General features: G+C 41.9%; 2 protein-coding genes across 6 annotated transcripts in view; both read left to right on the top strand.

Annotated features, from left to right (window-relative positions):
• The window catches only part of TAMM41 (TAM41 mitochondrial translocator assembly and maintenance homolog), a 34,021-nt gene extending 26,534 nt beyond the window's left edge, over positions 1 to 7,487 (top strand). Inside the window, exons 8-9 of one of the 4 annotated variants that reach the window (XR_006166912.1) lie at positions 5,652 to 5,783; positions 7,096 to 7,487. Coding sequence is in view for 1 of the 4 variants with exons in the window: in XM_042807013.1 (XP_042662947.1) it covers positions 7,096 to 7,133 (38 nt within the window). In the remaining 3 variants the exon portion in view is untranslated. Of the gene's footprint in view, positions 1 to 16; positions 107 to 5,651; positions 5,784 to 7,095 lie in introns of those variants that run through there. The other 3 variants (XM_042807013.1, XM_042807012.1, XM_042807010.1) reach the window with 3 other exon arrangements.
• Positions 7,488 to 12,054: 4,567 nt separating this feature from the next.
• Positions 12,055 to 19,205, top strand: part of VGLL4 (vestigial like family member 4) — a 91,391-nt gene continuing 84,240 nt past the window's right edge. The window contains exons 1-2 of one of the 2 annotated variants that reach the window (XM_042807018.1): positions 12,055 to 12,241; positions 13,198 to 13,284. The gene's annotated coding sequence lies outside the window, so the exon portion shown is untranslated. The remainder of the gene's footprint in view (positions 12,242 to 13,197; positions 13,285 to 19,205) is intronic. The other variant, XM_032995824.2, reaches the window with a different exon arrangement.

Raw genomic sequence — 19,205 nt, 5'->3', positions numbered from 1 at the left:
ATGTTGACTCACTTAGGTATGCTTTGTGGAAAATTCTTAAGAACAGAGAATACTGAGCCCAATGGTAGGAACAGACCCCGACAGACACAGAGCTTTTGGACAAAATGAACAGCACGAAAAAAGATTCAGAATGGAGCCATGACCTTCTGAACGAAACAGTTACCAGGTAAGCAGTGCAGTGCTGGCAGAACTGCCTGGTTTAGTCATCTAACAAAGTAACAGCTTTTATGTTTTTGTCCCAAAGGAAGTACAGTGTAGGGGAAGCGGAAGCATGGGCAAAAGACTGATTTTTACACCAGCAATGTGGTGGTAGCAAATCTTCAGTACAGTAAAAATGTATTTTTTGGGGGGGAGGGGTGTGGAGGGAAGAGTCCTCATCTGTGAAGGCCTTAGGATACAAAAAAAATGTGGAAACTGCAACTGACAGCACATAATGTGTCAACTGGTAGGAAACAGGACAACTTCCAAAATAATCTTCTGCATGAAGAGTTAGCAGAATGAATGATTTATTTATTTTCAGTGTAACTGAGTTTTATATGTTCTGGGCTTTCTTCTGCAGCTGTGTTGATTTTCTTTTAGGGCTATGTGAAAAAGGATCTAAGTGAGCCTTAACTCCCTCTGAAGGAGGGGATACTCACCACTGGGGAGGATTTGTCCTCAACAAATTCAGCAAGATCACTCATAGTGAAATTGTATTTTTCTCTGTGTGTGCGTGAATTCTCATCCTGTAGTCAACTTTTGTAAAATGAAGAATGTAAGCAGAAAAGTACAGTTGTTTTTATGATTTTAAAAAATGCCAGTTGCTGCGCACTGGATTGTTAGACATCTATTCCATGTACTGGATACATTACCAGATAATTAAGTCTAACAACTAAAATGTTATTCCAAATCTTGCCTCATTTATCTCCTCTTTATGTCTGTAAATGAAAATGTAACTATTGCATTTTTGTAATTCCCATAATTCCCTCAAGGATGCAGGCTTTCCTAGGTGCTGTATAGAAATGTATGAGCTGAAAGGGGAAAAAAAAAAAGGGACATCTGTGGTGCACAGATGGAGCAAAACCTTATCCACAGAATAAGCAATATGACCAAATAATAATAACAATAAAAAAAAACAGGCAGTGGCAAAACTAGACAATATTGCCTTTTAAGGAGCTCGTTCCTTCCTCCTGTAATAGTGCAATTAAGTGAAGTTTGACATCGTGAGCCATACTGGAAAGTAACATCATTGAACAAAACCATACTGACCAACCTGTGCTTTTTTTTTTTATTTTATTTTTTTCACAAAAAGGTGAGGATGGGGCTTTTTAAACCTGGTTAAATAACAGCACTACAGGATGTGAAAACACTGGCTCATAAATTATAACGGCTTCAAGCACTGGTTGAGAGAGATCATATGTCATAAGATTGCCCAACATCTGGTTGAGAATTTTTACTAGGAGAGCATTTAATCACATGCTTGACTTAAAATGAATACATTACTACTGTTGATGAATAGGTACGTAATTCTTTTTAAGACAAATGGCAGCATATAGTTTGAGCTTGAGTCTACAGAAGTAAAAAATAAATGAAAAATCTATGTGACGTCTCAGTATAGTTGGATACTGCTGAGCCCCTCCTGGGATATGGCTGTAGCACAAGTGAAGGCTGGGCTCTAACAGCTCATTCCCCTTGGTGGTTTTAATTTGTTACCTTGAAGTTGTGGCTGTTTCCCCTTTTATTGAGAGAGGGTACCTTGGAGAACTTTAAATGGAGTATCCTGTGAGGGTATCTTGCAGCCTAAGAGGCTCAGTATTTCTCCTTATCTGCAGTTCCTCACTACTGCTAAATTTGGGGATGAGCAGCAGTTAAATCTAGACTTCTTAAAATGGTGAAATGCAGCTGTAACTCTAGAGAAGCATTTAAAAGAGCAGCATTCATTTAAAAGACATTAGGGATACAGTTAAAGATAATTTTCTGAGTAATAATGTAAGACACATTTGATAGTGGTTTTGGTGTTTCAGAAGGTGCTTGCTACTGAAATCGTGGTTCGAAACATTAGAAGTCAATCACAAGTCAATCTGATGGGTGAGGAGGAGTTTGCTTCGGCTCCTGTCGTGATACAGCTCTTCATTCTGAACCTTGCTAGCTAAGCAAGGGCATTTATACAAGAAATAATGTTCCTGTAGAAAAAATAGGAATGTACTGCTTTCTGTTTAGCAGCTAATTAAACATTTTTATGTGCAGCAGATGCTGTGTGGCGTCAAACCCTCCCAACCTTTAAACTGTTTGTCATGCTGCCAGTGGATTGGTCTTTCCCTTTACAGGTGTTACTTTACAGCAGTTTGCCTGTAATCTGAACTGGCCCTGTTTCTCTTACGTGGCTGAAATACCCATTGCCTATCTTGATTTGGCTTTATGAACTTCCTTTGTGTTTAGCAATATAATGGGTCATTTCTTGCTCTTTGGAGACAATTTTGCAAATCCCAGTTTAATAGTTCCTAGTTTACTCCATCTGTTGATACGTTGCCAGTATTCGAGTCTGTGCAGTAAATCTTTGTGAGACGTAAGAAAGTCCTTCCTCATCATCCACATAGGCTGAAATCTTAAACTGAATTCTGTTCTGTAAATCATTTATCTCTGTGCTTTTTAAAAAGTGGCCTACCTTTCCCCTTGAGGCCATTGGTCTTGAATGTATTTATTTTTTTGGCAGAGTGCCATGAATGAATCATAGCCTAGAGCAGCTTACAGTCTGAACTCTTCTCTATTGTTAATATAAAATACTTTATGCAGTTGTTACAACGTTTTGGTATGTAAAACTTTTAAGAGAAGAGAGATTGATTTCAGACTTGTTAGTTGCTTTTGAAGTTCCTCGACAGTATGTGGAAATGATTTCTTACGGTCGTACAGCTGTAATCCACTAAAATAACTAGTGATTGTTGCACAGGAGGTTTGTACATGGGAATACGTTACTAACTCTTTGTTGTAATGAGGTGTGTTTTGTTCTTTCACAAAAAATTGTCACTTCAGCTTTTCATTGTGTTTGTAACTCTCCTGTTTATACCTTCCTGCTCCATTTCCTTACTGTTTTATTGTTTCTCTTCTTGACTTAATTCTCAAGTCTTTCATTCTGTTCTTCAGACATCCCTCTCTTCTGGTTTGGCTGTTCCACCATGGCTAGTGTTTCATGCTGCATGCCCTTTTTACCTGCGTAATAGTGCTTTCATTAAAGGCAACCTGGCAGATGATTTATTTCTTGATGTCTTAAAAGGCTGTTTTGTAACGAAGAGCCTGGACCCAATTGAATTACTAAGGATTTCCATAGGTGAGTCAGCAGCATGAGCCTGGCTGGCTCTGAGAGCAACAGTGCCAGTGAAGTGTGTAACTCTATCTCATGCTTCAGAGGGAACAAACTGGGTGACACAGGATGAATGGGAAATAAAAATTTGACTGGATACATAACCATAGATTCTAGTTTCCACTTTTCTTTACAGTCTTTCACCTCAGTATTGTGTCCCTTGTAAACTTGCCTACCATTGTGAGCAACCCGTTTGGCTAGCAGTATGACGTTTGGCTGCTTCTAAACTTGAGATTTGGGGAGTGCGTAAAACTGCACCACACAGGCCGCTGATTTCCTCCGTCAGCATGTGTAAGGTGTGTTTTTTATCGCTTGCTCGTTTCCCCTTTTTCCAAGCATTTGAGTAGCGAGTTCCTCCAGGTGGCTGGCTATATCACCCTTCAAATACCGGCTGTATTGAATGCACCTGACTTTGTTTCAACGGCAGAGGCTGTGTTTCTCACCTGGGCTTCCGTGGGGCTGCTCTTTAGCTTTGGTTGACCTTCAGTGTCAGTGAGTTTGGCTCACAGACGGGGAGCAGCAGCTGCAACCCTCTCGTAAACAAGGTGCCTGTAGGTAGCCTACAGCTGAACAAGTGGGATGCCGCTCTATCAGAGAGCCAGACTTCGTGGTATCCCATAGCTTCCCGAGGTTTGCAACAAACACCTTATCCATCTTGATCTTCCCCATTTGGCAATAGAGGCCGGTATTCCTGGATGGCTTAGGGAACTGAACTGGAAGGTCCGTGTTCTTTAAATTGATTGAGGAGGTAATGCTAGAGCCTGGTCTGACTTGGGAAACTTTCGAATAAACATAGCACTTGGTGAGTGTCCAGTAGAGGGGGATCCAAGCGGGGCTGTGACTCATGCCTTTTCCCAGCAATTAATTTAAAAATAGAATTGAAATTGAAATACACTCTGAAGGTCAGAATGTCAGGTCAGTGTGTGTCTGATAGTTTTTCATGGGCGAGGTGTTGCCAGAGGACAAAGTATTCTTCATTTTCAAATTCACTTCTGCTGGCCATATATTCTGAATGTGTAGAAAAGGAATTTTCTGTCACCTACTGCAGGAAGAAGAGACGTTACCCTTGTATATCTATTTTCTGGGATATTTTTTGTTTGAGTGAACAGCTGCTCTGTCGCTTTTGATAATGTGATTTCATAAAATTTTGCAGTGACGTTATTTACCTGTTTTTCTAGATAAAAATCTTCAGCACAGTTGCTAATTGATCCTGAATTTAATGACTGCTTTAGGGAGAGGCTGTAATCATTTTACTCTTGTGTGTTTTAACCTCTTACTCAGACTTGTTAAATTGGAAATGTGAGAAATGGATTATTTTAGTACATGAACAGGAAGCTTCAGACTATACATTCCAAAATTATACATGAAAACTCCATATATTTGTTACATCTTTAGTCTAAGAACTTGTAAGCCATTTTTGCCTTTGGAATCCAGTGTTCTGCCGAAACCTCGTCATTAATGATGGAAGGCTATTTTGGCAGTTCTCAAAAAAATGTCCATAAAATGAAGGTCATGCAGCTGCAAAGACCAATATTCTGATCTAACCAAAACTTCATGCAAGTGTAATGGCTGTACAGGGCTCTTCCTGGCTTGAAATTTGAATAGAATTTTATTTTTAGGAGTTTGCAACCAGAAGGGGTCATAGGGCACTGTCTTTTGGTTCCTTCACTTGCCTTTGCTGTGCTGTGAGACCTTTTTTGAAAGACCTGAGCCTGATGTTTAAGATACTTCCCGTACTCAATTAAAGAATCTATGCAAATAGTTAAATATTTAGTTAAATATCTTGTTTTGGCTTTCTTGAATTAATTTGTATTACTTCTCTTACGTGGAATCTATCTAGCTCTATGGTATACTTGGTAAGCTTGAAAGGCTGTGTTCCCACACAGCAGATTAGTTTTTAAAGTCTCTGCCAAAGTTGCTCCAGACCTCCTATTTTAAAACTAGTAGTGAAGCATGAGAAGGGGGCATTTGATGTGTTTTTGTTTTTGTTTGTGGTTTTGTTTTTTTCTTTTAATGTTGCCATCTTCAAGTTGTCTTGCTCTTGCGCAGTGATGAAATGTCTGGCTCACTCCCTGTCTAAGACAACAGTGAGAATCAAGAAGTTAGTAGCTTCTTAGAATGCTTCAAGAAGCGGTGCAGGCGAGGGGCAAGAGCTGAGATAAAAAAGCCTCCCAATGTCTGTCTCATGATGCTGTTGCAGTGCTCCAGCATTACAGTCTGCAGCAAGGCTTTTTAAAAACAAAAATTATTTGCACAATAAAATCTAGCCAATTTTTTTTTTTTTTTTTTTTTTTCCTCCTCATTGCCTCCCAAGTCTGATACTGGTTCATACATCCTAGATGATTGTGTACATTCTGCACAGTCATGGCTAACTCTGACCCTGCGTCCTTGGATTAGAAAATTGCCAAGTAGAAGACCGAGTCAGTAGCAATTTGACAGTTTGAAGGTGAGTTTTTACAGACAACAGTAGATGCTGAAACTACATCACTGTGCTTTAAATTCTTACAATATTTTTAAGTGAATTATGTTTAAAGGTTGGAGTTGCATAAGTGCTTTTAATGTAAAGCATCTGCTTTCTTCTGCTTATTGTTGTTTAAAGAATGTGCCATCTCTGTTCCGTGTCTAGTTTATTTGTGACTAATTTCATCAGGATTCTCTTTCCAGTATAAAAATGAAAATGAGTGTGTTATTTGTATTAAAAACAACAGAAAAAAACCCAGGACCCCAGTCCGTTCTACCCTGCTGAGTTCGTGATGACCAAAATGATCTGATGGCTGTCTGAGGTGCCACCTGTGTTAGTGAGCTGCGCGGGCGGTGGCTCCCAGCCCCATTCCTGTCCCCGAGAAGCCCGGGGGCTGCCGGCAGCAGGGCTGTGCTGGGGGAACCCGCAGCCTTTGGCAGCCCGGTGGGAGTCACGGTGCTGAGGGACAGCTGGAGACCTGAGGAGAAAGCCCACTTGTTCTGGGGAGATAGCTGACCTTAGTCCAGGAATTGCTAGTCAGTCAGACCGGGAAGTCCTTGGTAGTTACCAAGATTGGACTGTAAGAGCTATGAAAAGTTGGCACATAAACAGTATTAAAGTTGGTGCGGATATTCTCATCCAACAAATGTAACTAAACTTCATGCTTCCATCGTGATTCCCTGATGCATCATTGAGCTGATAGGTGGGGACATTCAAGAGGGCTTTAGACAGTCTTTTGGTGTCCAGTTCCTTTAGACAGGCATGGTGCTTTTGTCCAGTGACCTACTGCTGGTGTCTTTGGTTTAGAAGAAATTCTGGTGACTAAATAACCTTTTCTTACAGCCTTGAAATGTATGGAAATTATGTAGCTGACAATGAGTTAGTATGTAAACTCTTCAAATAATTTTGCATCTAATCATGAACTGCAACCTGTTTGTGATTTTAATGATCCCAGTTGCACTACGCTTTCTCTTATTCTATGTGAAAGTTAGAATGCAACTCTAATAGGGAGCTAAATCTATTCTATGTATGTGTTTACTGCACAAGAAGAGGGGCAGAATCAGAAGTGTATAATAAATAGATTGAATATTACCTACATCTGTATATCACTGATTATAGTGTCCTTTCTTTTACACTGAGTTTGCCATTCAGACTTTTGCTGTGAACCAGCTGTGGTCATTTTATGGGTGTTTACCAAAACTTTAACAAATTAAAACCAGTGGGTTATGGCCAAAGGGTGCCTTTAATTTGTTAGTCTGACACTCCTTTTTTTTTTTTTTTTTTTTTTTCTGCTCAGCTATCTTGTATGTCTTCGTTTTATGGGAACCTCCATAGCATGGAATCTTCCTCTTCTGTAGAACAAAGCAAGCAAAAAGTACCTGTGGTCAGATGTTCTGAAAGAACAGTGTTAGTGGTGTTCATGTTTCTGTTTGACTCTGAAAGTATCTCATTGTTTGCCTGAAGATTATACTGCTGTTATGACCCTGCTCCAACTGAAATTACACTGTCTCTTTTAATCTTCCTTTTGGATGATGGGGCAGACAATTATGAAGAGGGCAAGCTTTGTCTTGAAGCAGGTAATAAATAATCATCTCCATCAATTTACAGTTTGGATCAACTTGTCTGTCTGGAATTACTGCAATTTAATGCATTATGGTCTAATGAAATAATAAACTGTCTTCAAAAAAATTTAAAGTGTCTTTTTAAATCTTGTGTGCTACAGTGTTTTGAATTTGGGTGTGTATTTATATAAGGTAGCTTTGAGGTGCAGTGCAAATTAATCTAGATTTTTGTGGCGAAGAGCTGTAGAATCTGAGTTTAGCAGTGTTAACACTGAAGAAAAGATATTTGCTTGTGAGGCTACATGATTTGTGATAAAATGTATTCTGAGATATGATTTTAAAAGCTGCTGTCATGTGCTGTAAAATCAACCTATTTTATTCAAAGATGATGTGGATAGATGGAGGTGTGCATTGTGATTGTACTGACAGATCCTGTGAAGCAATGACATACCTTACAAAGCCTGTGACAAATAATGGTGTTTTGTGATAGCTTTGGAAAAAGTGTTTTCCTTTGGCACAAACTTAATCATCTTTGTGCAGAGTTTAGTGTATCTTGGGCTTCTCTTCAGGTAGCTTCATGCATTCCTGTCTGTTGTAACAGAGGGGTCTCTATTGCTGCTGTTTGAAAAACAAAAGTGAGATTGCAGTAAGAAATTGACAGAACTCGATAAATTCCTCTTTTACACACAGTGAATGCCAGCTGGCAGATTACTGCTTTAGATGGCCACCTAAACCAATAGTCAGGTTGTCTGACTATTAGTCACTGCTGTGGCCCACACATAGGGAGATACTTGCCCAAGGCATTTGTAACCAACTTATTCTAGTGGAAATGTTTTATTTTCTTAGTTGGTCATGGAACAGATGTCAGTTTTAATTTCAATAATAATGACAAGATTAATGGTTGAGTAGGGTCTGTAGAACTAGGCCATCAGATCTCCCTATAGACTGCAGCTGCACTTGATAGAATACCTTTTTTTTCTCTTCTGCTTTCAGGTCCTTTCTCTCCTCTGTATTTTAAAATAAATAACCTTAAATTGTGAAACGGGGGTAACTGTTCAAAGAAATTTCTCAAAATGTACCCAAAAATGACCTAGCAGCTTTTGCTGCTTGTGAAATACTGGTGTCTCTCCGTGAAACTGCCCTAACCCGTTGTTGTACAACGTGTTCAGGGGGCCCAGGGGATGTGGGCCTTTGCACAAAATCAGGGTAGGAGATCTTTGCTTGACAAGCATCCTTCGCAGCAGGAAAGTTAGGAGACCTTGCTGATACTGCTGCAGCTGAGATGCGTGGCCTTTCGCAGTCCTGGCTCCCTCATGCAGCAGTTAAATCTGCCGCAGCAGCATTGGCTATACTCTGTGGAGACTGTCAGGAATTTTTCAGTGATTCATATGAAACAGGAGTGGCCACTTGAGTCTGTCCCCAGATTTGAATCATACCTGGGTGCCTGAGTTTGGGCTGAAGCACTGTTGTTTCAGTTCAGGTACAAACCCTCAATTATCTTGGTCAGTTTTTGTGTTTCAGCAAAGTATGTTTTTGCTGGTCTCAAGTCAGCAAAGAGCCTTTGAAATCATTCAGTTATAAAGTATATGCGAAATTAAAAATTTTAACACCCAAGCAAACCAAAATGTTTTTGCTTTACTAATTTGTGAATTTGCCTTTTGAAGAGTTTGGCTAGGCATTAGCATATGTGGAGTTCGGCACCTTCAACAAGGTTTTCTTATGATGTGTTGGCTGTTCAGATTTATTTTCAAAGATTCCCAACGTTTGACAAGTTGCACTTCTTTTTTTTGTTTTGTTTTGGGGGGTTTTCTTGTTTGGTTGGTTTGGTTTGTTTTTTTTTTTTCTTGTTTTTTTGTTTGCTTGCTTGTTTGTTTTAACAAACGTTGACACCTAATTTTAGTGGGGAAGTCTGTCTGTGGGAGCAGTATTTGTACAGGAATGCACAGGGTCATCGTTCCCAGAAAGTTGATGTTCCCTCAGACTCTTTAGATGTTTAATAAACGCCCTGTTCTAAAACTTTTGCTGGGAGCTGTAATAGCATATCCAAAGGATCAAAAGCTGGTCTGACCTCTCCTTTTTCAAGCTCCTCCTCGTCCCAGGAGCTCCGTCGCTCTAAACAAAGAAGCTCTTCCTACCTCTTCCCCTCCAGCAGTTATGAACAGGAGTGGCATACTTATTTCTTGAAGATACATATTAAAAAGGTTTGTAATTAGTCTGCAGCAATCCATTCTCAAGATATGTACCAACGTTTGCTTCAGATCTTTTTTCAGTGCCTGTGGTTTTGTTTTCCGTATTTCATAGTATTTTTCTTACCTGATAGTTTGTTTTTTTTTTTTTTTCTCAAATAATTTTGACATTCCTATTTTGACTACCACTTTTCCAAATATTAGATCATCAAACTCCTGTTCTGCTTGCTGGTAATGAAAATATTTTCCAGTAGTCTATTAATACAATATCAACTCTAAAAAAAGTATAAATATTGCTGTGTGTTCTTATAAATGTCATAGATGAAGAGGTTAAGAAATGTATAAAATAATGTTTATGGTTGTTATTAGACTATATGCCTTTCAGTCTTTTAGCAACTGAGATCTTTCTGTTGGATATACTCAGTGTGTTGAGTCTAAATCTGGATTTCATTTAGTGTTTGGAATGTATTTCTGGCTAGCTTTTGATGGCCCTGAGATCTCTTGACCTGTCCTTGCAAGGATATGAAAATACTTCAGTATCAGCTACTTGCATGATTTTGATAGATTTTAACATTGGAACTGGTCGGCACAGCCCCTTCATGGACTCTGAATCTTTCCGAGGTGCAGGGGGTGTGGGTTCCCTTCCATGCAGCCCCCCACACCTCGTGGCTGGGCTGCTGCTTTGGCTGCACCGCTGGGTAAACGTGGGACCTGTGCTCCCTCCACCATTTCATCCATAAATCCCAGTTTCGGGTCCTAAAATAAACCTTGCTCTGTCTTGGTACTTTTTCTCCTTGAGAAAACAGTTGTGCTGCCATTTACATGCTTGGGCATTTATTATATTAGCCTGTATTTCAGTCACATTGAGAGGAGTTGGAGCTGAGTACGAGAATTGCCACGGGCAGGGCTGTGCCGAGACACTTCGTATGTCTGTTGCCCTGTGCTCTTTTCAGGTTCCACTACCGATCTGCAACCCTAAGGCTTTTTTGTGGTGGAGCTTAGTTTGACTTGCCAGCTCTTTCTTTCCCTTTTCAGTGGACTCCACAAGCCCCCTGAAGCTATCGCAGTTCCTTAAGGCATTTTTAGGGGTGAAATGCAGCATCATGGGACCTGATTCTCCAGCAGATGACTGGTGCTCGGTGTGGACAGCTGAACCCGGTGTACAGTGCTTTCCTGTGACGACTCCTGCTCTGTAATTTGTATGCAAGCTAAAATGCCTGTTGCAGAAAACAGCACTACCCCATTCTTCAGCATACATTGGTAGAGTCTCAGTTTCTGAGAGGTGGATCTTTCACACGTGCAAGCTGTTTGACAGTTTAATTTCATGAAATTGCTCAAAACGGGCGAAATTTCTTAGCGAGACATCCTCTTAAATTGCTGGAGTTTTGAAAATGTCAAATTTGGCCTGAACACTGCTGCGCAGCGCTGGGGCTGAGGGAGGATGCGCTGGCGTTCCCGCGGCAGGGAGGTGCTGGGATGGGGGAGCAGGTGGGTGCCTTGCTTCTCCCGGTAATCCCATTTTGAGGGGATTGGGTCATTCTGGCTGCTGACAAACTTCCAGCCTTTATGCAGTTGTAGATGGGAGCGCCTCCTCTGGAACTGGAAGTGTCGGAGAGCTCTTTGCACGGTGATAGCTCGGCTTTAGTTTCACACACGTCTGACTCCTGGCACTCTCCGCAGCTGGCCGAGTGAGTCATAGCAAATGCAAGAAGGGATTTTGTAAAAATACGCCTCGGGTGTGCTAGTGCTAAACAGGAAATGAAGGAAAGCCTGCTCTGTTCAGACCTAATATCTGGAAATTGTGTTGAATATGTGGATGTAATCTCCCTCATCCTCCAGCCTGGTTGTGGTATGTTACCTTGGAATCGGAAAAGCTTTCTGTTTGCTTTTTGCCGTTCAGCCAGTTTCTCAGCTGCTGGCTGATGGTGCGTTTTAAGCTGAAAGACAGCTGCTGCATTTCTGCTCGTTTAAAAATTGTTTTGCGTTGTTCTTAAGAGAAACTGTTTTGTTGTTTTCCTCTAGTTCAACACAAGCTGGTTAAAGTAGGGGCCCGAGTCCCTTGGCACTGGCCCGCGCCCTCCCTCCTTTCTCCCACGGCCCCCCCCAACTCGGGGCCGTTTCGCCATTTATTTTCCCCTCGGAGCTGCCCCATTCTTCCCCCGCCGCTCGCCTCCCTTGCCAGCAGCTCCCCCCCGGGCCTGGCCTCTGTGTGTCCCCCGTTTCCCCCCCCATTCTGCCCCGTTCCCCGGGGCCCGTGTCCCCGCTCCCCCGCCCCGGGGCCGCGCCGCTTTGTGCGCGCGGGGGGGGGCGTGGTCTGACGAGGGGGCGCGGCCTAGTAAGGGGGCGCGGTCTTCCCCGGCGCGCCTCTCGCTTCCTCCTGCGCCGCGCTCTCCCTACCTGCGAGGATATGATGTCAGCGCCTCATTACCCTAATTATGCTGACCTCATAGCCGGGCCCAGCCAATGGGGCCGCCCCGCTCTCCCCACCTGCTAGGAGGAGAATTCCATCATTCCTGGGATTCCTCCCCGGGCCCGTGCAGCGAGCGGCGCCGGGGCCAGCGGCGCCGGGGCTCGCCGCGCCTGCTCCGCTGCGCTGCCGGGCTCGCCGCCCCGCCGCTGGCCCGGCAGTGACCAGGCGGCCCGCGGCCCCCCCCGCTCCTCCGGCCGCCCCCGCCGCCCGCCCGGGAGCACGCTGGTGAGTGAGCCCGCCGGCGGGGCAGCGGCCCCGGGCTCTAGGGGTGGGAAGTTCGGGGCGGGAGGACTGGGGACACGCACACACAGGTGCCCCCCCGCGGGGCGCGGCCCCGCTGTCCCGGCGCGCAGCCCCGGGGAACGCGTTCCCCCCTCGCTCGCTCGCTCGGGGCTCGGGGCCGCCGCCGTCTCGCCCTCCGCGCCGCGGGACTTCTCTCTGCCGGCCGGTCCCGGGAGCGGGCGGCCGAGCCGAGCCGCCCTGAGGGAGCCGCGGTGGGCGGGCGGCCGCCTCGGGCCCGGCCGCGGAGCTGTGAGGAGCCGGGCCGCCCTGCCCCCGCGGGGCTCCGCGGCGGGCCCGGGCCGCTCTCCCCGCGCAGGCCCGCGGGGCCCGGAGCGGCCCGGGCTGAGGGACCGCGGCGGAGTCCGCGCCCGCCCCGCCGGCCCCGGGCCGCGCCCGCGGAAGGGGCGAGGGGGAACTGTCGGGAATTGCCCCGACGCGAGCTCCGATCCCGACAGAGGTTTGGGAGCAGAAGGAGCGCGCCGGGAGCGTTCTGACTGCCATCTTAAGGTCGCACCTTGGCTGCAGCGGGGTGTACTTTTCTTACAGAAAAAAATCCCTGGAATTTCGTCGGTAGCGGAGGGTCCTGTGGTGAAAGCTTCTAGAACGAGTCCGAAGGGCACCGTTAAGGCTTTTGACTCTGCATCTCATATATTGCATTTGTAGAGATTTTTAAAAATTTATTCTTTAGCAGTGCAATTTCAGACTCTTCAGTCAAGCTGGTTTTATGTTTCCCAGATGTAATCAGAAGTAATTAATTTTCTGAGTCAAGCTGACTGCATGTGACACCAGTGCACCCCTTTTCTGAAAGTGAGATGAATGGGAATTTAACAGCCGTCTCCGCTGACATTTGAGAAACCGTGAAGCCAGCTCACTTCCCTTTCATTCTTTTGGTGCTTCAGGATTATCAGGAACAAGAAATAATGGACATTTTTTAATTAAACCAAAGAGGACTAACTGACTGAGAGCACCAGGATTTCTCCTGCGGGGTAATTTTTCTGATTAGATTTTCCCTAACTATATAATAGGGAGTTGTTTAAAGGGCATTCCTTGTAGAGGAGCAAACTGTAGGTTGTGAAACCTGAGGGAAATTCTTTTTGCAGGCAATAGTATTAAGAACTCTGAGATCCAAAATTGTATAAAGTCTAGCAGCAATGTCCTGCTTCTGCCTTAATAATATGTAAACTTTTTTTTTAAGGCTCTTCTCCTAACTTCTTAGCCTGTATTTGTGTTCTTCTATCTGCCTACTTGTGAAGGTATTTCTAATGTAGAGTGTGTTTTGCTTAAATTCCCTGCATCTCACTTTCTTCCCCTTGATACATGACTTGTTTGGGATCAGGCTGTGAGGCTTTTTGGGATGAGTGACAAGAACTAGTTTCAGTCACAAATAAAACACAGATCTGGCCCGTTAGACACACACTGTGGGGAATGGGAACAGGGTGTTTGGGGCAGGATGCTGTGTCGCTTACCCTTCCTTGTCTCTGCTCAGTAACGACTCCGTGAGGTGAATGCTACCACGTAGCTTTTACACCCACCTTAGAATAGGAATTAGGCCAGTTCCTAAGTGCCGAGTGCCCAGAAGTGGTGCTGAAAGGGGTAGATTTTGGTAGTATAAAATATGGCTGGTAGCTAAAACGGGATAGAAAATCATCGATTACAGACTTTTGGGGCATGTTAACTGAAGAAGTGTGTTCACATTATAAAGCATCATGAGGTCCTTGTTTAAATATACATAACCTTGATAATTAATACAATATGGAGACACTGAGAAGGCTGATTTGTTTGTTTTCAGATAAGTTTGAAAGTTTTCTCTTATGAAAGGTTGTTTTGGTTCAGTTCTTTTAGCTGTGGTTAGATGTTTCATATAATATGTTTGCAGCAGAATGTATAATATACAGGATGAACTGAGCGGTCTTGTAGATGCAAGACATGGTCAGGTTAGACTTTTCTACCTATAATTTCTTCTGTTTGTTAGCTTTAAATTCAAATACCATTGCTAATAGCTTTCTCTTTAGAATGTTATCTTGTTAAGGAGGATTTACGCAGCAAGAAAACAAACAGCACAAGGTAAATGCCAAAGCTTTGCTTTAAGCTTATAATTTTCTGTGTGATAAGCTAAATCATTAAGTTGTTTCTGTTTGAAGATTTGCCTGTTCAAACACATTTTCTACATGCAAAACCAGCATGGTAAAAAAAAAGGACTGGATAAATTTTTTTTTTTTTTTTTAAAAAGTGGTATTTTGGTGATTCCTGTGGCCAAGTGGCCTGAACTCATTCTGAAGACCGAGAGTTGTAAATGCAGAAGGATGATCAGTGCTGCATGGTAATCACAAGCTAAACTGAGCACTTACAGTTAACATTTCACATGGGTATCACAACACAAGATTTATGTATCCACAAGTAGAGGTTCTGACCTAAGGGCATTTGAAGGAATTTAAATGTATCGTGGCTATTAAGGACACGTACTGAATACAATGTGCGTGTCATTATTCTCATTCACAGTACAAATATGCTTCGCTCTCTCCTATCTTAAGAAATAAAAAAACCTTGACCTAGTTTGCATCGAACTGCTGCTTTATCTTCCCTTCCTCTGTTGACTTCTTGATTGTGCTGATAAGCTGTGTCTGGGTTTCCTCTTCAGTTTAGCTTTCTTCCACTGAAATCAGCCGGAGTCTCTAGGTACTACTGGTTATGAATTTGACTGGGAACTACTGTGCCCGTATCTTCCTACATGTGAGCTGGTTTTGACATATTTGACCATGCTCTTCAATTAATCTTGTTTTCCCTATACTTGTGTTTATCTGCACTTACTTCACTTTAGTCCTCACTCTTGATTGTTTCTGAAGTATCTGATTGTTCTTGTCTCACTTTTTCATTGTAATAATGGGCTTTGTTTATTAATCCACTTCTCCCTCTGACCTTATCTCTGTAATTTCACCAGACATGCAAATTTAAGTACCAACCAGACTTTTCTCTACATCACTGAAAGGTTTGGCCTTTCTCGCTCCTTGGCATCGTCTAGAAGTCTATCTCTAATTCACACTCACTAAGTTTGAGAGAGACCTCTTGCTAGTGTCTGCTTTCAGATGTGTCTTATTAACATGTTTGCGGTGGCTGTGGGCTGTGCTCTGTCCTGTTGGTCAGCCAGCCCTGTAATCCAAGCATCTGTCTGACTATGACTTCTCTTTGGGATCTCCATGTCCAAACCATGTCTAAATTCTTCTGATTTTTCTTAGCTGCACAGCATGTCCTTTGTACAGGCCTTTTGTGCTCATCACCCAACTTGTTCCTTGTTTCTGTCATCTGATTTGTTAGTTTGGTTACTAGTAAAGATCTGTTCTAGACAAAAGCCACCATATCTCCGTAATGAAGATTACTGCCACAAACATATCTTACGTGTTTCCCTTTCCTTTCCGTCCCTTCGCCATTCCCCCTTTCTTTTTGATCAAATATAATGTTCTTGTCTTTATTTCAAATCTTTCCTGACATACCCCACTGTGAATAGTGACTTTCGTGGATTGAATAAATGTCTCATTGTTCAGTCGGCAGTTAGTCTCTGGTGCCGGTTTCTCTACTGCCTGTTTACTTAAGTTTCGAACAAGCAACTCTAGAGTTTTTTCCCCCACGTGCTTTCCCTGATCTTTGGAAGGTACTGTATAAATCCATAAAATCACTTAACTGTTCATTTTCAAAAGCTTTACTTTCTCTATGGTCTTCAAAAAAATATTAAGCGTCAAACATTTGCAAAGCTGAGCGTATTCCGTATGTGCATGGAATTTGTGAAAGTTTGAAAAGGAGAGGGAAAATAATGTGCTGTTTCCTTACACTAATGGGTGTTGTGTTCTTCAAGTGTTGCATAAAAAACTTACCAGTGGATCAGTGTTTAGTAACTTCTTTGTCTTTTAGACGTTGTGTCTATGATTTTACATTCTGTGCCTTTACTGTTTTTCAGAATGTTTCTTTGCTGCAGTGTAGGTGAAGTGACAGACTAGGGGAACGTGGAATAGAAGCAGTAATTGATAAGTAAAAGGACTGAATAAGATATTAAACTAATATTTGAAATTGTGGTAGATAAAACCATCTTGAACGCTTGTAAAAGCGCCTTTGGCTTGTGTCTCTTCAAATCTAACAGTTAAGATTTTGTAACAAGTAAGATACTTATGAAACTGTTTCCATAGTGTTTAATCAGATCTATCTAGAGGAAGGTAAATCTGTGTACTTGTATTTCACTAGTCACTGATTTTCCCTTATGAGATCTGTTCATAAAGCAATATTTGCACATAGGCTAAAGAGCTGTTTTTTGATGGGGATACTTAGAAAAGTTCAACTTGGTTTCTGCTAAGTTTCTGCTGCATAGACAGGTTTCTGTGCCATGCAGAGAATTAGCTGGCTTTTAGCAGAAGTCTGCTTTTTAACTGGCTTTTTCTGTCAGAACCCTGGCAATGGAACTGTTCTTCCATTTCTGAAACATGACTCCTCCTGAGGATGACCGGGCTGTTCTCTGAAGGTTGCCTTGGAGTAGCTGTAGCTGTTGCTGTCCTCGCCGAGGTGGAATGAGGCTTCTGAGCTTTGTACTGTCTGAGAGAAGACGACTCCTCTCTCATTCTCATAGGCAACCTTTATTTCTTTCCTAAGCTGTTATCCCTGACTTGTTAGTTTAGTTTAGAGATAGAGGAATATTTCATAGTGTTTGAAAAATAATCTGGAAGTTTATAGCTCCTCGAAGGTAGTTTTCATAACTGTAAATGTGTTCAGCATGTTTAAAAAAATCACAGCATATATGGTGTTGCACCCTGGAGTTTGTAGATCTCCGTATTAACAGCATCCCTTCAAAGAAGCTTTTGAATGGCCACAGCGTTCTTCACAAGACCTTAACTGTTAGAGGAACACCTCTGCAGCCCACTCATGATATAACTTTAATAATATGCAAAGCTACAAAACTATATTGAGGCCAGTTTTAGTGAAGTTGTTTTTAAAGTGTCTAATTTCCTGAATAGAATTAAGACTTGGTTCCTGTTTCCTTCGCTCAGTGTGGACTTCTGTCACTGGCTAAATCTCTTACTAGGAGCATGTTCTGGAAAGGGACTGAGCATCTGCTACTCCCATTAGTTAAAAACTACTGAAAAAAATTAAAGAAAACAGCAATTTGTTTTCAGTAGAAGACATCTTAGTAGCCTTTGTGTTGTCCTTTATCGAGAAGGTTTTTCTGAAGAGTTGACCAAAAAGCTTGGTATTACTGTCTTTGACATTTAGGACAGAGATGGATAGTACTAAATCATGAGTTTGCTATCAGTTTGGTGAGGCTGCATCATCTGATCAGACATACATTAAGCTTTTTTTCCAACTGAATTTTCACTCTGTTAGAGGAATTTGTGTGAGATGGTCAGCAATCAACAGTCTGGGGAGAAATAAAGTGGTGCTATTTTAAGCTCCAAGAAAACAAAAAGCGGGAAAGAAACCAAGCATTGAGGTCTAAGGGATCAAAGTGGAATGATGCTGAAGGCTTCCTTAGTGAACACTCTCTTGCAAACCTTTGCTTTGGAAGCGAGTGTGGCTAAATGAGGTATAAAGAAATATTTAATGAAAACAGACGGTAAAATAAGAATCTAAGATTTTGTTTTCTGAAACCTCTTGCCCACATATACAGTGTTTAAATTTAAAAGTTAACTGATTTTATAAGTTAGTTAAAATACTGCTCTTGAGCAGAAGCCGATTCTGACAGGGAGAGAGAATACATGTTTTTATCCTCAAGATCTATACTTAGTTATTTCAAGTGTGTCTCTTCTTGCACAGTCCTATGGGAACAAAACTGGATTTAATTCTTTATTGAAAATATATTTTTTAAACTTAAAAATATTTTTAGAAATCCTTTATCTTATGCTTTCAAATCTTTGATTAGTTTTAAAGTCTTTGACATTATTTAGGAAGAGGGAGGGAAGATAGCAAGGTTTATTATTTATAGCACAAAGTCAAGGAAATTCCTTCCCAGACATATGCTTGTTGTTAAGTCTCTATACATGTGTTTGAGATTTCTGTAGTTGCCATTACCTTTTTTTTTTTTTTAAAAAAAAAAACATACTGTAAAGTAAGTTACAGTAAACAGTTCTTATGACAGAATAGTATGCTAGTTTTGTGGGAAAAAAAAACCCAATGACATTGTTAGTAGTCCTGGGTTTTCACTCTTTCTCCATTTATTTTAACAGCTCTGTCTATGCTGTTGCCTTTTTATTTAAAAACAGATATAAGTTGTTGGCCTTTTAACAAAAGCATTTTGACAACATTTTATTCTCTTGCTTCCTTTCCCTTTCATATCTTTGGAATTTTATTCTCTTGCTTCCTTTCCCTTTCATATCTTTGGAATTTCGTATTGGAACTTCTTTTTTGATTTTGAAGCCATTAATGTGAAAGGGTGGGAGGCTTATGTAAGTTTTGTTTTTCACATATGGGAATTATGTATTGTAAGGGGAGAAAAACATGGAAAAGTAGCTACTGAGGTGTAATTATGATTATACAAGCTACAGTTTGTACAGTTGTTGTTATATGCCTAGTGTTTGACTATATGTTCATGAGTAAGAAAACTTCTTTAATGGCTTGTAAGTTTTGGATGATTCTGGTTTGGGCATAGGAGTGTATGGAGTACAATTTTATTGAATACTAGGGATCTAAAGCAATCTGATGCTCATGTAGGTAGTCAGGCCAGCGGTCATCTTCACTTCAGAGGAGCTGCATCTTTGGATGTTGTCTCAAGTAGCTATTTATTGGGATGGAAGGCTGGCATGTGGGAGGCACAACCACTTCCTACATGTAGCATAGAACCCTGTTGGGACATACACGAGCAGTGGTCATCAGCTTCAGTCAAGTACTTGAGAATTTGGTCTTCTGGTTTGTTTCGGATGAGCAGCTGGGCTAA

This window comes from Tyto alba, unplaced genomic scaffold (assembly GCF_018691265.1).
Source record: "Tyto alba isolate M040663 unplaced genomic scaffold, T.alba_DEE_v4.0 Super-Scaffold_49, whole genome shotgun sequence".
Taxonomy (NCBI): domain Eukaryota; kingdom Metazoa; phylum Chordata; class Aves; order Strigiformes; family Tytonidae; genus Tyto; species Tyto alba.
Note: the sequence above shows the minus strand (reverse complement) of the source record. Positions and strands in the feature narration are given on the sequence as shown.